This window comes from Pholcus phalangioides, unplaced genomic scaffold, assembly GCF_987345545.1.
Source record: "Pholcus phalangioides strain wild (caught in Gottingen) unplaced genomic scaffold, Ppha-v1.0 ptg000011l_1, whole genome shotgun sequence".
Classification (NCBI taxonomy): domain Eukaryota; kingdom Metazoa; phylum Arthropoda; class Arachnida; order Araneae; family Pholcidae; genus Pholcus; species Pholcus phalangioides.
The window spans coordinates 13,281,726-13,303,831 of NW_028301604.1; the positions used below are offsets into that span (position 1 = coordinate 13,281,726).

General features: G+C 35.8%; 1 protein-coding gene across 6 annotated transcripts in view; it reads left to right on the top strand.

Annotated features, from left to right (window-relative positions):
• LOC149080080 (uncharacterized) overlaps window positions 1-22,106 on the top strand; it is a 440,318-nt gene that overhangs the window by 242,530 nt on the left and 175,682 nt on the right. For all 6 annotated transcript variants that reach the window (XM_089239054.1, XM_089239050.1, XM_089239049.1 and 3 more), the window contains one exon: window positions 21,799-21,847. In XM_089239054.1, coding sequence (XP_089095180.1) covers window positions 21,799-21,847 — 49 coding nt within the window. The remainder of the gene's footprint in view (window positions 1-21,798; window positions 21,848-22,106) is intronic.

Sequence of the window (22,106 nt, forward strand, 5' to 3'; positions counted from 1 at the left end):
TGCTGTCAAAAAGTCGCAATGAATTAGAATGTGATTTTTGGTAAAGAATAAAATACAAATTAGCTGCGTCGAAAATAATCGAATAAACGAAACGTTTTATATAAAAATCTGGACGGAAAAAATTACGGGAATATCCCATAAAATATAGATCGTATGGTCACCATATGTGTACGTTAGTTTCTGGCCCGTGAGCGATAGCAATATGGTATATTTGGCCCACGGACTGAAAAGGTTATGCACCTCTGATTTCGAATAATGGTTTTATTTTTATGAGTGGAAATTACGATAAGAGTGAAACATATTTCTTTATTTCGTACTACTGTTGAACAGTTGTATGAAATTATTACAATTGTTGAAATATTTCTAGATACAAACATATCTGAAAAAACATACACTTACTTTTCGAAATATTTTAATTCTGCATAAATTATGAGAAGAATTTCATGTCCAAAAACAAAATTAACAAAGGGAAATAATGGCGTATTGCTTTTAGTCCGTATTGGTTTTATATATATATAATCATAAATTTTCCGTTTCTCAGATACTGAAAGAATAACTGCTTTCGACATGATTTGAATACAGCAAACCAAGGGAGATGATACCACTCGAAATGTAATGATCAGCGATGAAAAGCGTGCACAGTTTGCTCATGGCAACCTTGAGCAAACTGGTGCAGTACGCTCATTTTGTACACTTTTCTTATAATTCCTTTTTAATAATTCCGTTTCTTTGAATACGTTGGTTGTTTTGGTCCCTACGCACATTCAAATATTCAATGTGCTTTCTAAGATACCCCCCCCCCTCCCGACCACACCATCCTTTCTTCTCCAAATCATTTGCTCTAAACTATCTTTATGCTGACCAATAATAACAGTGAAATGAAAAGGATAAATCCTGAACTCCTTTCGAAAAAAACGGAAAGATGGGAGAAATTTTGTGTAAGCTCTTCTTTCTTGGAAAATAACACATTAACTTGATATACATCCAAGCAAGAGTTGGCGTTATAACGGGTTGAATTAAAACGGATTTTTTACATTATAATCCCTATATGGAAGATTTTTTCGCCGCAAATTTGTGGAGCTAAGCGGGGTTACCGCTACAACGGGAGGTACTATAATGGAGTTCGACTGTATTTAGTCCCGTCTGATTGCAAGATTTTTAGAATTTATAAAATAACACGAAATTTAGTTAACGCGCAAATGAATTTTTTTTCTGTCCCGTCGGTTTTCGTTAAGAAGATTCACTGCACTGCTGTATATTTTAAAAATATCTTAATCCAAAGGAAACTCGATGTCTACCGCAGCTCGACTGCATATGAAATGTCCAGTTGCAAAACTCCTTAAGGGTCAACCAGATTTTTTTACAGAATGTGAAAAAAGAAAGTTTTGTAGAGTGTATTTTACGAGCTGACTGCTTGAAATTTAAACTTTTAATATCATTTGACATTAACATTTTAACAAGCGTCAGCTCAAAAAATACATTCTACAAAAGTTTCTTCTTCACTTTCTGTAAAAAAATCTGATTGGCGCTAAACGAGTTTTGCAACTTGACAACTCATATTTCGTTTTCATCATTTATAACTTTAAGCAATAGTTTCCCAAACTTTTTATTTTATCGCCCCCTTCTTCAAAAATTATTTTTCTCTCATCTCCCCACTACTAAAGTGAACCCATAGGATCTTATGTTGAACCAGTAGCTTTTATCGCCCCATCGGAACATTCCATCGCCCACCAGGGGGCGATATTGCCCATTTTGGAAAACACTGCTTTAAGCCAAAAGACAGACAGAGAGAGAGAGAGAAACTAAGTTGTGCGTTTACTGACCATCGCGTCGGGCAGAAATTTCGACTTGCCCGCCATATAGATGACGTTTGTATGGGGGTGCGTGTGTTGGGGTGGAGGGACAAGTTTTCAATTAGGTCTACCAGATGGCAGCACGAGTACCCGGTAGGCCACTGTGTCAAACGCTCATCCATCATCATTGGGTTGGAAATTATATTTTATCGATTCCCCTCACGTTGAATAAACTGTCGCGGGGAAAAGAGCACGAAAGAAAAACAATAAGGAACGAAATGATTTATTTCCATCTGATAGAGTGGGCATTAATAAATCTCGCGCGCACAAATACATTATGAACCACACCGAGCCAATGACCGACATTTTTCTCTTCACCCGGTTACAATCCCTGCGGATTTAACTAATAGTTGCCACCTTTCTTCCCAAAGCCATCATTCCACTTTACTTTCTAAAAAGAAAACACAAAACAAAACATTAGTAGGGAACTTTCTTATATGTTTCTCCTGCTTTATAGAAAAAATAATTTCAATAAAACGTCGGAAATACCGAAATTCTTATACTGTATTCAATCAATTTTTTAGCTCAATATCGTGAACAAAAAAGAAACTCAATACATTATGGTAACTATTTTATACATCCGTAGTGATTATCAATAAAAAAGACACTTAAAATACATTATCAAGATATTGTATAATAATCTGCATTTTAGAACGCAATGTTCATAAACACCCGATATTGTCTTGTCGGGACTATTGATCCGGCCTTTTTCATTAATATTCAGCACAGGCAGAAAAGAAAAATCTCACAAAACATAAGCTGGATGTGACACCTGAAATCAATTATAAATTCCAACCAACGGTTTTTTCGCTGACATCAATTTCGGATTGCATTTGGGCAAACAACCGCTTTGTCACCCGGAGAGTGTGATGCCTTGCATTTTAATTTCTCGTCTACCTATTCTTTTCTACATATCATTCTGCTTAATTCACAGTTTTCAAATTAAAAAAAAAACTCATAAAATATTCGCGGTATAAATCGAGTTCTCGACTTACTCAGTATGGATCAATCGTCCTCAATATTCAAGGGAGGTTTGGTACCGACGTCGAAATTATTAGCTTTCAGATACGAGATATTACATAACATGCGGGGTTAGGTAAAGAACAAGTAGTCGTTTTGTCTGTCATAAACAAGGTGATTGATGTTTCATTCGAACTCATTTGTCTCAACAATGGATTCTTCCTGGTTATTGTTGGATCTTTTGGAGAGCTGATTAGCCTCTCCAAAGGTTTTTTGTTGTATTCACTATAGTCAAGACATCTGCCCCTTTAATTGAAACCGAATGCCTTCGAGGCATTAGATAGCGAGCTCTTACACATATAAATAAAAGATACGAAACAATTCACTGCAATCCTGCCTCTTATTCGCACCTGGCCACAACAACCATTGGGCGAGTTTCGCATAATAATAATCTCACCGTCCTAAATGAAAACGTGGGAAAAATAGATTTGCATGAGTCATTATTCATGTTATCATAAAAATTTCAGCAACTGCCCACAATTATCTTCACAAAGAAACCCAAAAAATATTATGAAGAAAAACAGTATTCTTTTGAATAGTACCGTATTTCTCGGAATATCCGCCGTAGAGCTTACGCTTTTTAAAATATAATTTTAGAGCGTTTGTGGTGCTTACATATATTCATACACCTCTCTTTTTTTTAATCACGCTAACGAGAAAAAACTACAACTATTGTTAATCCAAATTGGTGATTCATGGGTGGCAAACTTCGAATGGATAATAATTGATATTACTATATATGTCAAGAAAGATATTCTAAAATTCTTGCCATCAGCCGGCCTCTCAAACAATGAACCATGTTAATGAAAATTTCTGAAATCTCGTGCATCCAACACGCATTCATCATTCGTTGTAAACAGAGGATTGTATGAACGGTTACATAAAAATATGAAATCAGAAACAAGAATTAATATAAACATAGAAATCACCATTTTTTTTTCATCTATGGCTACTGCAAGTACGTATAACAGGCATAGCTTTGAAAAGTGATGAATGTTATACTGTACTGGTAGTTTCTTGCTTCCACTCAATCATCTTAACCGGTGAGCCAACGAGCATTGGTTAAAAGTTCCAAATAGGCCTATACCAGAGTCCCACGAGTAACTGAAGATTTAATGCTTATGTAAAATAATTTAACATACAAAGTGATTTAAAATCTTCAAAAAATATTTTTAAGGGTTGATAAACCCTTTTATAGTTTATATACTAATATATATATATATATATATATATATATCAAGTAACGTGTAGTACTCACATGTCATGTTTGGGGTTGTTTAGTTATTAAAATAAAAACATAACTTTTATACAGTCCCGCGTGTGCCTAAAAACCCAGTTACGAAGTTGTTGGACTGTCCACTTGATGTCAACAAAAACATTCCATGTTTCTATTTGGGAAAGTACAGCATTAAATGCAAAAAAAAAACGTTTTACCCGCATTTAATGTAGTTTTTACCAAATTTTCTCCGTATTTCGAATTCGAATATCTCAGTGAATATTGCACTTAGAAACATTTTTGTTGGCCACAGAAAAGACAGGGCAGCAACTTTCTAACTGAGTATTAGGGCACAGGAGGACTATATGAAAAGTTTTTATTTTATTTTAATAACTATATATACACAATCCCTTGAAATATTAAAGACATATCTGTGAACTACACGTTAATTGAAAACTTTTTTTAATTAAAAGTACACCTCTAGGATCAACGGTTATCCAGTAAAATGCCATACCACTGTTTACTAGGTATATCACCAACCTCCCCAGCAGCAGCCGAAAGTCTTGCGATTAGGTCCTCTTCACAGTCAAGAGGAGTCTCATACACCAGATTCTTCAGCTGTCCCCACAAAAAGAAATCAAGACACGACAGATTGGGCGATCATGGTAGCAAAGCTACAAGACCACCTCGCCCGATACATCGGTTTGGAAAAGTGACGTCCAGATAGTGCTTTACCTTTAGCCCGAAATGGGCTGGAGATCCATTGTGCTGGAACCACATATACCACCGGAGGGCAGTTTAAACATTCTCCAGTAAGTCTGTAGCACCTTTTGTGCAGAAACTTTCGGTATTTGCCCTCGTCAAGGCGTTCCGGCAGAAGATACGGTCCTATTAGGTGGTCGCCGATTATTCCTGCCCAAAAATTGATGGAGGAGCGTTGCTGATGCGCATGTGGATAAGCGGCATGTGTATTTACAGACTCCCAGACATGTTTATTGTGTGTATTAAATGCACCATCTCGTGCGAAAGTGCATTCATCGGAGAAAAGAACAGTTGCCGCAAAATCTGGGCTTCCTGCACTCTGCTGTAGGAGCCAGCGGGCGAAGTCTACGCGACGAGCATCATGTTCTTAATTCAATGCTTGGACTCGTTGAAAATGATATGTGTGCAACCTCTCACCCTTCAGCACCCGCCATGTCGTGGATTGTGGCACACCAAGGCTACGGCCCACAGTTCGTGTGCTTGTAGTTGGCTGATCTACCACCATCTCCAAAATTTCGTCTTCCACACCTGCTGTTCTGTCAGTCCTTGTAAGACCTGCATTAGACGGGGAAGCAAGAAAAGATCCCGTTTCGCACAGCTGCCAGTGCAAGCGCGCAAATGCTTGCATATTGGGCAACCGCTTGTGGGGAAAACGCTCACCGTACATTCTTGCTGCCTCTGTGGTACATCCAGCTCCGTAAATGAAATGCATGTCTGCTTTTTCAGTGTTACTAAAGCGTGCCATTATCTCCTACGTTACAACTGTTATAACGGTTTTACGCTGGAATAACTTCACAAGGCTCACGTACGCGCCTTTTATTCACTGTGAATCAGATTTGCATGCGGTTTCTTTTTCTTCCCCGGGTTACATTTGCATGCATGGTGTTCATTTTCTCTCGATAAATTTCAACTGAAATGCGTTTTAACGTCTGCGGAGCGGCCGTTTGGAAACGTGCTGGTGCGTTTGCGTTTCATGTTAGACCATGAATTCTTTGATGACAGTTGTTTGTATTGGTGTGTACTATCACTTCTTAAAGTTTTTCCCATCTTTTCTGAATCATTCTGTATAATTACTCAAATAACTAAGGGTTAATATAACAAATCTAGGAAAAAAAATTTGCTGCAGGATGTTTAGTCGAATTGCAATTGCAAAGTCGTAGAGGGTGCTTTTGGCGAGTGTTTAACAACACTTGACCAGAAGTAAGTACAATATTTTTCTGCGACGGTTCGCTGCAAATAAGTTGTCAACCCTCCAAAGGTTGTGGTCCCAGCATGATGAAGCAAGCCCGTTAGCGCCGTAAAATTGCTGCTCGAATACATTATACAAATACAAAATAGAAGGCCACAACAGGCAAAATGCCCAGCTAGGTGGCTGAGAAAAAGATGCCCATAACAAGTATGGATGCCATATATTTCTAAAAATGTTAATTAGATACGGTGGGTCTATTGCATGGCTCTCTCCCACACGATCTATCTTGTCTCAGCTTCATTTTGTGTATTCATCTTCTGGGAATTGTGTACGCAACTTCTGTTCAAAACACCCAGGACCTTGTTGCACAATCAGTGTAGTTATTGTGAAATCCATGTGCCTTATTGCAGTATTTGGTCCTCAACGCTTCATATTCAACGACACATAGTATGGCAAAAAACGTTTTAGGAGAGTTCTATCACCACTTTAAAGTTTGTACTAAGGGTTATGAATCATTCTGTATAAATTTGCTTCCCCCGACAATCCAAAGACCTTGGGGAGCCCGAATACTTTAAAACACCCTACTTTCACTAGTAAGATCTGTTTTCAGGCCTCGGTAACCGCAACCCTAGTACGATTTGTATGATTCTTAAAGTTTATTGCAAAAAAAATATTATTATTATAATGATACATCGGTTACGTTGAGCGAATATGTTTCCGAAACTCCTTTCCTTCAACTGTGGCGTGAATTCTGGGAAATGCCAGCTAAATTCTCTAGGAACAAAAATCTCGATCCGTACAAGATGCATTGTGTATTACCTTCCAGTATGACGCCGCTGACAAAATTGTAATAAAATATTAATTATAATAATAACTTTTCTATAAGTATTATATGTTTTTATACAATTAAAAATAAAAATAAACTATGTGCATCGTGAGTGAAAATTGCTGCATGAGTTTCGAACTTGAGAGGATTATGCTTCTTTAATCCTCCCCTTGAGTTTTATCGACGTGAAATGATGAATTCATTTTAAACATTATCTATAATCCGTACATTAGAGAGTTATGATGGAAAAAAATTGATCCATCTCCCGCCATGTTAAAATAAACATTATTATCACCTCAAATAAAAACTCTTTCGCGTGTAGAGATGAATATTACATACGCGTAAAGTTATAAAAAAAAATTCTTTCGAAGTTTAGGCTTTTCTCAACCAAAAAAAAAATCGTTTTCTATGAGGAAAAATGAACACGTAAAAAAATAGTTGTAATTTAGAATTAATGAGTATTTTCTTCTGTCTGATTTTATGCTTTAGAGAGGAATTGTTCGACAACTAATTGAAAATTTATTGTAAAAAAAAAACCAAAAATGGAATTATTCTCCTGTGATTTGATTGATCTTCTTTTTCGTATTAAGGGAAACGATGCTTTTCTTTTTATTAAAAAAACGCAATGATTTTCTAAATATATTTTAATAGCGGGAGAGGAATATATTCGCTTTTCTGCTCAAGGTATGGTTATCATTATTATGAGTTATACGACTTATTATTCCATCATTTGACATTATACGGGGAAACAGATGGACGAATAAAAAAAATAATTGGCGCGTGGTGGGAAACAAAATTCGAAGCATTTATCAACATTTGCTTGACCCCCTCGAGAAAGCAGTCTGACCCAAAAGAGAGAGTTTATTATTGCTCGCCTTTTTTCTTTTCTTTACCGAGATTAGTATTCGCTTCGACGACGAAGGATACTTTAATATTCTGGCTCCGTGTCCCGGGCGAAAAAGATGAAGGGTTTTTTAATTAAATTCAATAAAATTAAACTTACAACTTTGTCCAAGGACGCTAATCGATAGGACCACGACTAAAAAGAAACTGCATGAGAAGGTGTGGTGGTTGTGGTGTAAAGAGAGAGAAGCGTTCTTTTCGTACCAAGGCTCAACCTACTTACCCTGTCCCTTGGCAACACCCCCTTTGAAAGCTCTTCTACATTTTCATCCACCACCTACTTTGGATACTTTACTATGATATAGTTTGTTTTTTTTCTTGTTACTCTTATTTTCTCTCTTTATTGTTAGCACCACCATCTAGCCTCGAACCTCGCCCTTTTCCTTGTCCCCTGTCCATACTCTGTATCCCCTCTACCACCAACCAACAATTCTATCCCCAGCAGCTGCGAGTGTCAGTACACCTGACAAGCGGAAGCGCGCCGTCTAGCGGGAAACTTCTCTAATGATGTAATAATGATCTTAATCTGCACGGGGCTCCCTTCAGTTATCCCAAAGAACCACTATGTGGACACCAAGGTAGCTCTTGTCACACACTTTTTTTATTTCAACATTTTTTTTCATGTGGTCTTTTCTCTATGCGTGTGCCCCTCCCTGAGTTTGTTTTGCTTTCTGAAGGAAGCGAAAAAGATTGAAGACTAGACGACTGTCCGAGTTCTTGTCTTTAACACCTCTCGGACATGGTCCACTTTACCTTCCTCGAACATTTTCCTTTTTTTTTCTTGGAAGAGAAGCGAGGAAAAATGATCTTTTATATACCCAACCACAAAGTCAGAGTTAAAGCCTCAAAAAGAAAGGTCTGCAAATGATTCAAGAGTTTCGTCTCCAAACTAAAGTTCTTAATTGATGGTCCTCTTTTCAGTGATATCCTAAGAAACCCGTTTGTCTAGTTTTCTGTTTTGCTTGATACATACATACATACACACATACATATATATATATGTTACAGCAAATGTGATAAATGCGATTATTATACATAATAACCGCATTTGTGTATAATAAACGTAATAATTATGGATAATAAATGTAATAATTATGTATAATAACTAAATAAGTTTACCGCTAAACTTATTAGCGATATGCATACTCTCTAACATAAGTTTGATAAATTTTGCCTAAATTAGTCACATTTACCGGCGATTATGCATAATACCCAATAATACCAGTGCCGCGTCGCTGGGTAAACATGATAAATCGTACTAACTCGTGTATAGTATAATATGATATACTATGCACGATAATTTATACATGTATTGTATCATTATATCGAGGGGTTCGAGTATATTCATCACACATACTAGACTCATTTGAAATTTCTTCATATTTGTCAAATTCCCCAATTACATTAAGGTATTATGCATAATCATAGATAAAGGCGATAAATTTCAAGTGTTTTTCAAATTTACCAACGATGCTCTGTTATCATACATAATCTCCGGTAAAAGTGATAATTTTTTAATATTTATCAAATTTACGAACGGCACTTGGGTATCATGCATATTCGCCGGCAAGTACGATAAATTTATCAAACTTACACCAAGACAATTGGTAAGTATGCATAATATTACGTTAATAACTAATTTATCACATTTGTCGTAACATATACAGTCCATTCAAACCCAGTCATCGAGATACGTACTACAGTATACAGATTGTCCTGTAAGTTGTAATTCGACCTTTATCTCATCAACCGTTTGTCGTAGAGAGTTATGACTCTAATTAAAAAAACTGCTCAAAATATGTATTCAGGAATCCCCCTGCCCCAATTTTGATAGTGAAAATACTGTGTCACAAAATGAAAGATATTTTTATCTAAATTTTTATACGGATCTTCTATCCTAAAAATCCGAGTTAGATAGTTATTCCCTTCTCCCCTGAGGCCAACAAGAAAAAAAAAATCCAAGTTTTCACGTGCAGTATTTGCTGAGGTATTTGAACTCAAAAATCGGAGAAAAGTTGGGAAGCATAAATGAGGGAAAGAAGCATTGTCCGTTAGTTTATTCGGTTTTTTCCATCTTCTCTCGAGTTTTTGAACTCAAATAACTCACCGAATCCACTTGGAAACGGAAAAATTTTGTTGGCTTGAGGAGAGACAGGAAAATAACTTTCTGATTGGATGTTTTTTTATTTTACGACACACTGCATTTTCACTCCCGAAACTGGTACAGAGTGACTCTTGAACACATTTTGGGCATTTTTTAAATTAAAAACCATACCTCTATACCGAACGGTTGATGATATAAAAGCCGAATTAGGACGTACAGGACACCCTGTATAACGTCAATAAGTTTTGAAACCAAAACAAATTAACCGAGCTTTAACCCTCTATGGTTCACCCCCGTAAAAATATATTGAAACTTATTTTTTTTTACAAAAACGGATGTAAATTGGGACTGTTAGCATATATTTAATTGAAACATTACTTCAACTCAGTGATTTAATTAATTAGAGTGAATTGTTTAATTAGCTAAAATGGTTAATTAAGGGTAAAATGTACAGTTTGCCTTGATTTTAATGTTATCTATAGTCAGATAAAATCCTACTTAGGCCGGGATTACTCTATAAAATTTTGATAAAAATTGAAAAATGCAACCATTAAGCCTATCGCTCACATTCATGCGAATGTATAACCAATAGGTTTATTGTCAGTTCCGAAAAATACCTTTCATCAAACTTTTATAGTGTAATCCCCTCCCCCCCCCCGGCCTTAGGCAAGCATAAATAAGCACTATAAAGTTAATAAGTTATTTTAAATAAATTTATTTATTATTTTAATTAAATAAGTTATTTTATAAAACTCGAAAATGCAACCAATAAGCGCATCAGTTACAAACCAATAGGCTCATTGGTTGTTTTTTCAAGTTCCTTAAAGGCCTTTCATCAAACTTTTTTAGTGTAATTCCCACCGTCCCCGGCCTGAGCAAAGTTGAATAGTTTTACCGTGAATTTTATTCAACCTCGCAATCACCTTCAATTTGGTGCGCTTTTATAAATCTCTGAACACGTGTGTGTATGTGAATTTTCAGCAAATTTCAAAAAATGATATCGATAAGGAATCAACTCTTTCTAGATAAAAAAAAATATGATACTTATATATAGCCGTATTTTGTACTAAAATGACACTGAGAGATATACTTTCTCAGCCACCTCGTTGGGCATTTTGCCTGTTGTGGCGTTGTATTTGTATTTGTATTTGTATAAAACGAGACACATGGTGACGTAAATCGGGGTTCGACTGTAGGTATCCGTTTTTCCCATTGATAACTATTACAGTAAATGAATTCCATTACTGTTGACCATTTTTCAGTCTCCATCTATAATATACATTTATAATAATTGTTTAGCCGGGATTGCACCATAAACGTTTAATTAAAGATCTTTTATAAAACTTGAAAACAACCAATAAACATGTAGGTTACATTCTCTCGAATCTAATCAATCGATACGCTCATTGGTTGCGTTGTTCAAATTTTATTAAAGAGCTTTTACAAAACGTTTATAGTGTAATGCTGGCCTTGGTAACATTTGTCGTGTTTCAAGACATACCCGAATTTCTGTTTCAGCTATGCGTTCGTTGTATTTTTTTTTCATTTATTTAGTATACAAACCTGTGCAAGGCTCTAACTTCGCAGGTGCACAATTTAAGCAATCAATGAAATTGGAAGAAACAGCAGGGGGAATATCAGTAGAAAACAATAAAATTTTCACACATACGAACATATGCAACGGGGAAAATGCATAAAAGATAACACTAACAAATAGGTAAAAAGAGCCCCGAACATGACAAACAATAAAAAAAACATGTATCCACATATAAATACAATATATGAATATATATAAATTTTTAAAAAAAAATAGATATATATATAAAATATACAGGGTGATACAAAACTCAAACTTTAGGGGAGGTAGAAAAACACAAAAACAAAACAGAATCACATAGGAATGTATGATCGGAAACCCGAACCTGATCAGCAGGAGGATAAACGAAGATGCAGAAATGGCACGCCAATAATGGGTGGAAATGGGGTGGGAAAAACTTTATTTATATAGCGATACTACACACGAGGACAGTACGTGTGCACGTTACGACTCACAACAAGTGTTCAAAGTTCTTACCATCCACGTCGCAAGTATCTCTTTCGCAGATGCTAAGGTCCGCGAAATGCCGGGTACTTCATTTGAAAGGGTTCTACAATTAATGTGTCGCCGTTGTGAAGCGTGCACTTGTTGTGAAACTTAACTTGTACCCGTACTGTCCTCGTGTAAAGTATCGCTGAATAAAGAGTTTTTCCATCCATTATTGGCTTATCATTTCTGCATCTTTGTTTATCCTGCAGCTGATGAGGTTAGGACTTGAGGTCATACATTCATATGTGACTCTGTTTGTTTTATTGTTTTCTACCTGCCCTAAAAGTTTGCACTTTGAGTTTTGAATATATATATATATATATATATCAATTTAAAAATAAAGATTCAAAAATAAATAAAAAGCATTACATGTCATTGCAAATTAAAATAATCAACAGAACTGCTGAGAACAATCATCCATATCATTATAACGATTACGCCCAAGAAATGCATACAAAGGGGGAAAATACATAATAAGATGACATATATTAAAACATTAAAAAAAAAAACCACGAACGCAACATACAATAAAATAAGCATAAATACACAAATAAAACTCAATATGATGAACTGAAAAGTATATATAGTACGTTAATAATGATGGGAGATCAGAAGCGCTGAGAGAGTGGCAAAATCTGGTATGTGGATGAACATAGGGGCCGTTCAAGTATTACGTAAGCAAATTTTTTAGCCATTTTTGACCCCCTCCCCTCCTTGTCAGCAAAAGTGAGCAAAACGCTGAACCCCCCCCCCCCCCTTGTCAGCAAAATTTCGTCATCAGCTCTGCCCCTCTGAATCCTAACTCATATTTTCATAAAGGGTGGTTGATGACGTAAGCATTATCCAACCCCCCTCCCCCTTGTCATCAAAAGTCAGCAAATCGGAAACCCCCTCCCCCCTCCATCCATGATGATGTAATACTTGAACGGCCCCATACTGGATATGGTAGCAATCTGTTCGGAAGCTATAAATTTTTATAGCTTTGGCTTTCATTCGAAGGGACTTCAGAAATTCCCTCTGGGAGGGGGGGGGGGGTTGGAAAAACATCATACTTGTTTTTATCATCAATTTAGACATCCAAGGTATGTTCCCTGAAAGGCATAGTCATGATAGCGAAGCAAAAACCAATAGATATAGGCCTACACCCTTTTCTGAACCATCTCCGTTTGACTATCAGGCAGTGTTCACCAGAATCAATAAGGTGTCTATAATAGAAATTGAAACGGGAGATCCCAATCGCAATACTCACTGTTTAATCGCAATTAAAAATATAGTGAATAACACCAATAACAATAGTTTCATCATTGACTTCGTTCACTTTTTCCAAGAGAAATGATTAAGATTTGATTTCAGACATCCTCAACTCACATTTTTAATAATTTCAAATTATAGTTAAGGTCGCAAGCTACATTTGGCCCGTGGAATATGGGTTGAACATGTCGCTTTATATGAAAACTATTTCCCTAGGGTGGTGCAAGCTCTAATGTTCATTATTGCAAATTAGATGGATATAATCATTCCAGCAGTAGCATCTTATAATATATTTCAAACTATTATCTCACAAATGTTAACGTCGGTTATAACGATATAATTTCGCGGTCCCTTGAATGCCGTTATTACAAAGTTTGACCGTATCCACTTCTTGGTTCGCGAACGCTTAAAAAAACTATAAATGTTCATTGCTTAGATTTGTTTCATTTTTTGCATAATATAAAAATGTTTATGGTCGGATGATCATTTTTGCATTGTCGCTCTTTTAACGCTCGTATATGTGAAATCACAATTAGAGCAAATCTCTCAACACTTTCGCGGTTATTGTATTTAATATTCAGACCGAAACCGACTGTATAGATTCTCTCCTTGTAGAACAAATATTCAGTTTTTTTTTAAGAAATTCGTTTGAATTTAAGTAAAAAAAGTAATAAAAAAACTGCGACATGATTATTCAGGGGAAATTACTTCTATTTATTTCTATAATTTTCGCTGCCTCCCCCTCCTCATCGAAATTGTCACTATATAGGAGGTGGTATAATACTATTCTGGACTGTGTGTGTGTGTCGATAATAATATACGTATCGGTGTATTCGTGCATACGTAAATATATTGTCACTAAGAAGGGCCGTTCTCTCAACTAGTGGACTGGCTGGAAGACTGGGCAGGACCAAGTACGGTTGAACGATTGCAAATTGCACGTGGTAACTAAAAAATCATTGGTCCTTGACTTACTAATATCTGGGGTTTCTATTTCTTCTTATATGTCTTGAATGAGTTTGTTATTTGGCGGTTACGCTCGAAAGATTAATCGTACGTCTTCTGTTGCTACTTCTTTTTCCTCTCCTGTTGTATGTGTAGGCCTCAGAAACTCCGTAGTTTCGCAGTATGGCCATACCTCCGACACTTGGATAAAAAAAATACAAATACAGATTTATATGTATGTACAAAAAAACTATAGCAGTTGTTCTCATTTTATAACCAACCAGGAATCATTCTTTAGGCGATGTCTCAACAGAAATCGCTTACAATTACTCAATATTGAACACAGCTAGTTTTAGGTTGTATGACTGTTTCTTTCCAGTTGCTATGCAAAAAAATAAGGCTCGCAAATAACCAATGGTCGGCAATACTACGCTCAATCGTGGGTCTATTAACAGAGAAAACGCAGATGTCACTTCCATAGAGAGAGTAAGGAATCTTAACTGGCGTTCCATGGGGAGTCTTAGTAACCATCCAGAAGACTTGTAAGAGTTTTTTTCGTGTTGTTTTGATTGTGATTGACAGTTACTTCGATCGCGCACGAGTAGATGATAGATGAATTGATTCTCTGAGATCAAGCAAATACCTTTTATTTCTTTTCCTGAGGACTTGACATCTACCCCATCCTAGAGGAACGATAATTTTGATGTTGATTAGGCTATACTTGCACATACAGGAAGTGAATTTTTTATGTTTTCGATGATATCTAAGTGTAGAACAATATTTCTGAGTGATTGATTCTTCGGATTCTAAGAAATTTATTCCAGATTGAATCAAAAGTTTGAAAAATAAAGTTCCAATCATAAAAGGAATCTCGTCAATTTCTCTTTCTTGGGTGAGCAACACGTGTATGTTATGTGATGCATATCATATATTTTACGCAGTAGACCTCATGATAAACGACAACCTAACAATTGTTTTTAACGAAGTCCACATTTGCTATTTTTTATTTCCTTCCTGATTCGAGGCTGGGCCAGTGTTACCTTTTTGAGTTTTGTTGAAAACCTGATTCCAGACCCTTGGGCAGCATCCTTTACAAACGGACACACTTCTTTATTGGCTTCATATTTCTTCTCGGTCTCATTCTTTCTTGACTTTATAAGCTATTTTATCTCCTGGAATCGAATATAGCAGGGACAGATAACATTGCTCTTTCATTCTCTCCCTCTCGCTGTGAAATACTTGAAGTGAAAAGAAAGAATGTTGTGATACGCCATTATGATGACATTTCGGTCAATAATATTTTTTTCTTTTATGTCAGAAGCACCTGTTTAAATCAATAAAAATATAGTTAAATATCAGATGCTAGATATGCTAGATCAACAACCTCTGATGATCTATGCAAGTAGCATCTGCCATAAATTGGAACGAGAATTTAAATATGATATTCAGTGGTTCTCCAGATTAGAAGTATTTTCAATGAATTAGTTCAGTCGGTTATCATTTTTCTAAGAAAGATGATGACACTCACAAATAAACACATTCTTAACCCGTGGAAAAAATAACTGAGAAATAGCAGGATTTTGATGCAGATAGTTCTTATTTTATCGTTTTTGTTGGGGGTTTTTTTTTGTCAGAGTTACCTCCATTTTCTCAGATCATTCTCCGATTTCTTCTTTGATTCTTAGCAGCGTGAAGTCGAGCAAATGAAATTGAAGTTGGTGGGTTTTTCTTACCGTACGTTCGACAATCGACGGTCATCAAGCTTTCATCCATGAGATTAGCGATTAGTTCAGCCAGTGTGTAATTGAGGTGCACCCGCTAACGATCAGTAGCAGAACTTTTGGTAGTGGTCGCATCTCTTTTTTTCCTTTGGAGACGTAACGCCATCTGCCGGTGACAAGTGATACCATCATCTCATCTCCAAGTCGTAGCGTTTTTTGATGTCACACTTTTGATGATCTATCTAAAGAAAATTTGCATAAACACGTTTTAAATTATGTGTTTTTTTAAACATGAGTTGCGAAAGTGCTTGTTGCGAATAGAATGATGCAAATCGCTGATGGATGAAATTGACGACGGAAATAACGGGGTACTTCGGTACTTGAAGTCGTTGAGTGTATGGACCAGCGATTTTTTGAGTCACGGATATGAGCAAAAATATTCATAAAAGATGTTCCAACTCACCAGTAAATATTCCACTAACGGGCTTGAAACGTACTAGAAAACGGTAATTATATACTTATGAATGCTCAAGAAATTTACTTTTACTGCCGCAATATTACGGGGAGGCGTGGAAAGAAAATAAAGGGGTTTTCATTATATAGAGAAGTTTCTTTAGAGTTACGAGTTTTTAGTGATTCGATGAATTTGGAAAACGCATTGAATCCGTTACGCGAGACATTACTGTACAGCAGCTTTTCTCAAACTATGGTCCGCGGACCAGATGTGGTTCGCATTCAGACTTGAAATTTAAATTTTGATTAAATTGAAATTATTCAGAGTTGTGTGAAACTATAATATTGATATTAACATCGTTTCCAAAAAAGGTCCCACCTTTTAGAAGTAGGTATTTCGTGGAGTTTTCATTAGTAGTTGGGGTTCTTAGAAGGGTTGAAAAACTCTTTATGAATTACAATTTAAGTATTCACGGCGAAGGGTAGACTATACAGCATTCAGAATTCTGAAAAATTCTGGCATATTTTTACATTTTTATATTTTTACTTTTAATGGCGTAACTCATCCATAGCCTATATATCTGTATAGCTGTAAGTTATATTAGCCACTGACATAAGTTTTTGTTCATCATGGAAACAGTTTTCAGAATCTCTAATTGTTTATAGCCGCTGTGTTGATTCATCAGCTCGGGTGATCGTTTCGAGAAGATCTATTAACGATATCCACAGGCGTAATAAAGAATCGGACAATTCGACATCCTCGAAAATTAAAGGTTAATGTACGTAATTGATGTTGAAATTAAAAGTCTTGGCTTCGAGAAGCCCCATGTGTTCTTTATTTGAAAGGCTTTTGTAGAAAGAGTAGCTTAACAATTCCTAAACACAGTGTTTCTTCTTGTTTTTTAGTGTATTTTGTTTTCACTTAATCGTTCACTCCTCAAACGCTCTTGGAATTTCGAGAGGGAGGATCTTTGCAAAGAAGTCATTATCATCGCTGTCGTCCAATCTTAGCCTCTCCTCTCATTAAAAGGCTTCCTCTGATATCGATGGCTGTTTTCGTGATTTTTTTTTGTCTCGTCCAACCAACCAACAGCCAATCTTTTGTGATTTCACTTTTCTTTATCCTGATGGGAAGTTGCTTCTACTCTACCCCTTTAGTCTCGACGTTGGATACGCAACACACAAGGCAACTAACTTTCTGAAGGAGCAGGTCATGCATTGTAAAAGAAGCGTAAGGTCGCATGTTTTGAGTGTGAGGTTGAATAGCTTTTTGCCCGATAAAGATCGCCATATTACTCTAGCTTGACGAGCTATATCTTTTTTGTTCTTTATATATTTATCTAAACCTCGAGCTTCCCGACCACTTGACGCTTGCGGAAAAATTATCCTCTTGTCCGAGTAATATCTACACCAGACCTTGTTTCCTTTTCTTTGGCCTCCGGGCGGTTGGAACGTCTGCCTTAAATAAGGAGGTGATGTATCACTTTGTAAGAGTTACTTCTCTTATCTACTTGCCAGGCAAGCGAGCTGCTTGCTGTGTGTGGCTACGAAACTGTTCAAAGTAATCAATCAAATTCCACGTACCACTGCTATCGTTTATTTCCTTGGCGATTCCAACAGATAAATCATACCATTTCTTACTCTACTCTCGATTCATAACGCAATTCCCACGTTAATAACCCCGACTTTTACTAATGTTGACATTACCTGTTTACGTGCACTACATTAAGCATTTTCTTCTAATGTAGAAAAAGTCCCATAGATTTATTTCTGATTTCATTTTGATTGTTTTTTGTTGTTGGTTTTTTTTTTTTTTTTTTGTTCATTCAAATACCTGTGTGGATATGCAAAAAAATTGATAATTTCTATCTAAGCATTCGCTATGTATCATTCTTACTGTGTTCGTTAAATACCTGCCGATTGCATGGATTATTTTTGATTTATGACGAGGCTGACTGGCTATAGATATCCAGTGTCACAGATGCTGAAAAGTGTCTGTAAATTATCGGAGTGCATTCAAGATTTTATTGTGCCCGTATTATTTGACATATGATATCATACAATTTCACAATCACATGAAATGGACACGGGATCTGCCAAGATTTTTTTTTTTTTGAAGGGTCCTGTTTTTGAGAAAATTTTCGTAATTTTTGTGAAAATAATATTAATATTCTGAAAAGTTATTAATTTTGTGGAGAGTGAAACTTAATCTAGTCAATTTATCACAAAAGAAATGAAATGCCAAATTGTGGTTTCTTTAATTTATATTTTGTGAAAGGGTCCGTTTGTAAGATCTGGAATTTTGTGAAGGTTCCAGAAAATAGACCTGAATTTCTCTTGGACAGAGTCCTGTTCATAAAGTTTTTTGGAATACTTCTTAGTTAAATCGAAGAAGAGGTGGAGGACATAACAACATAAAATGGAAATGGGGCAGAGCCATCCTGTTGCACATATGAAGTTCACACTGCTGGTTTCTAATTACAGCATGAGACAATTTTCTAAAAAGGTCAGATACATTTGTCCTACAACAGCCTGTTAGCGAAAGTCGAAGAAAAAATTCTTTCTCAATGTTTGAAATCAATCTTACCGACCATAAGACTATCATTGCCTTTTTGCTGCCGTAAGTGAATACAAAATTAAACGTAAAGACTTATTTATTTGTCTTAGGACATCAAACTAGATTATCACATCTGTAACCTTGCAGCCATAAACAAAAGGACGAAACCATGATAATACTTTGAAAACATCTTGTACTTGAAGAAATACTGACCAAAATTCTTTCATTAATCCGCTTGAAATACCTTCATATATCTCACAAATACACCTAGCTATCCTTGAAAGATGTGAGATGATGAAGTGATGCGTTCGTGAGATATATTAGTCCTTCTGTTGCTGTATATCCTGCACAAATTTGCAACGTGAGAAAAATATCTCTTAACATACTGAATCCAATTACATATCAACTACTCGCATCTTCTAGTTTGACTATAACAACTTGATGGGAAATAATCGGGTTGAATTATAATTGCAGGAAAACAAATACGTTAGGCAGCTGATGTATAATTTTCTTCTCACATTTATGCTATGATTGACAGTTCCTCGGAAATGTGTAGTATCTTTCCAAGTATAGTTACTCTAAGTATAGATAGCCCTAACCATAAAATTAATTAGGCATATCATTATTATTTCGAAAGTTTAGTGGATTTATTGGAATGAATGGCAGGCACGTAAATTGCGATCGAAAAAACAAATGCGGCGGAGTTTCCGGGGATTCTAATGTATCCAAATTTCTTCGAAATGTTATCTAAGGTTCTGCGTCCTTTGTATTTCTCGAGTGTGTTCTGGTGAAAACTTTTTAATGAGTGGTTTAAGACATTCACAGCTGTTTGAATTTTTTCAATGTTTTTATTTTGCTCAAATGGTTTACGAAGCTTTTCCCTGCTCACTGCTCGTTTTTATGGACCTCGATCTCATTTATTCAGATCCATTCAAAGTCCCTTGATTTTTATTGTTTACCTAACAGTGTAATTAGACGACCCGCTTTGATGTGTGCGCGCACCAATTTCTGGAGACATAGATGCGTATCCTGGAAAATATAAAAAGCGAATTGAATTCTGGTTCAATCCTTTTGCTAGTTTTATAATTCGTAGGAGGCTTTTGAGATTTCTCTTGTTTCCGCTTGATGGAGACTTTGAATGCAGAATATTAAGAAAATGTGTGTATGCATGTGTCTATGCGAATGAGAATGATCCATAGAAGAGTAGTGGCGAATTTGAGAGAGAAATTTTTCTGAAGAGAGAAAACTTCTCAGTGAAATGTAGAATTCTCCAGCCGTTTGTGACTCCCCAAGGGACGTATCCATGTCGGTGGTAGTTAAATATTTTCCTTCGGGTCGGGCTTTTGAAGTCGCAAAATGGTTTGTAGTGTCTTCACTACCACCGTCATCACGGTAGTGTCTCGCTGGCTCGCTCTCTAATTTTCCGTGCTTCTTTTCATAATGCGGTGTTAACGAAGCAATTCAAAAGTTTTCATTCGTCGCATTGAAATGATTTCTGTGGAGTAAGAAAAATACATTTCGGGGAAAAAAATCAAGAGAGAAATGTTTTCCGCTTCTAATTGGATTGAGGTTCGTTTATTATTCGCCGGAATTTGCTCAAGAGTGTGAGCAATTGCTCAATGAGCTTTGCGGTTTCTTGAAGATTGAAGTAGAAGAGATGCATGAAAAATATACGCGTCTAGAGAGCCCCTTTTCAACTGAAATGCCTCTCTCTTTCTCCCCATTTCTATCTTCTGAGCATTATACGGTACTTGTTTCTTACCATCGTTTCTTTTCCGTCTTTGAAGAAATACATGAATAAACAAATACTCGATGTTTGTGAACGCTCAAGAAATGCCGTTTGAAAATACCTTTTGTTAGCTTTTTCTTAAAACTATGCGAACGGCATGATGTTTTTCCATCTCTTTAATCATTGAATCAAATCAAAAACTATTAAAATGCGAATAAACAACTAATTTTATGAAAAACAAAATAATTTTTTGTCAGTTTTAAAATTAGCAATTTTAAAAAAAATTGTATTTGCATCCCAAAATTGGCATCCCAGGTATTTGATGATCTAAAAAACTGTCACGGAAAACGCGGAAGATTGTTATAGATTGCGAATAAGTTTTCTTTCACGGATTCAGAACACTACATTTTCAAGCACATTTTGCGTTAGGAACCTCATTCTTCGCATTAGGGTGGAGTATAACTATAGGAATGTACCGTGTCGCATGATACTTTCAAGTGAATCATTCACCATGACTATTAGGACAGTTTGTCGGTATCCTTGACAATGAATAGCACGAGTGCGAGAATAGAATGGGAGGGAAGTCAATTGTTAAAACTATGACTAATAATACACAACTGAGTAAAGCTTTCCTGTTCGAAGTTTTTGATTGTTTGGTGGAAAAAAATACTACTCCCCCAACATAAAATAGTAGGTTTCGGTCAGAAAGAGACAGTACAGAAATAAAAAAACTATTTTATAAGAAAGGTGTGTTGAATGGATCGAAAGTGTTTTTTTCTTCTGTCGTATAGATACAGTTTGTTCTGCAGAGCTAGCCAAGCCTACCATTTGCTTTTAACAGAGCTTCGTTCACGAATGGAGAAAAAAATGGTTAATCGTAGCTTTTTTTCAATCTACGAAGGTCTATCATTTCTTAGTCGAATCTGAAAATTTAATGGATAAAAAAAAACCATAAAATGACCACTTGTTTTCCTATAAGATTTTATACTCTTCCAGTTGAAATTTACAAAATAAGCGGTTATAAATTTGTAAATATGATATCTTTATTTTTTTCTGTGATGACAAAATTTAATGAGCTTTTAGATATGTGTCTCCGTCCTTCAGTAATGCGGCACTTTTAAAATTTATCTGCTAACTCGCATACAACACTAATAAACATATGCTCTATTATTCTCCATTTCAGAGCAAGATGAACACCCCTGACCAACTCAATGCGTCATCGATGCACAAAGGTTTGTACTTTTTTTAAAACAATACCATGATATAAGTTCACATTGGTATGATTAATTTAGAATTGAATTAATTTAGAAATGATGGATTTTATTAAATGAATTTTTGTTTATATGAGTATCACGAACATGATATCTGAACCACATAGTGGTATGAAATTTCCAGCATTCCATTGAAGTATTTTGTTAGCTTAACCTATACAATACAATGTAATACAAATATATAATATATTTATGTTATATATTTGTATATTATGATATA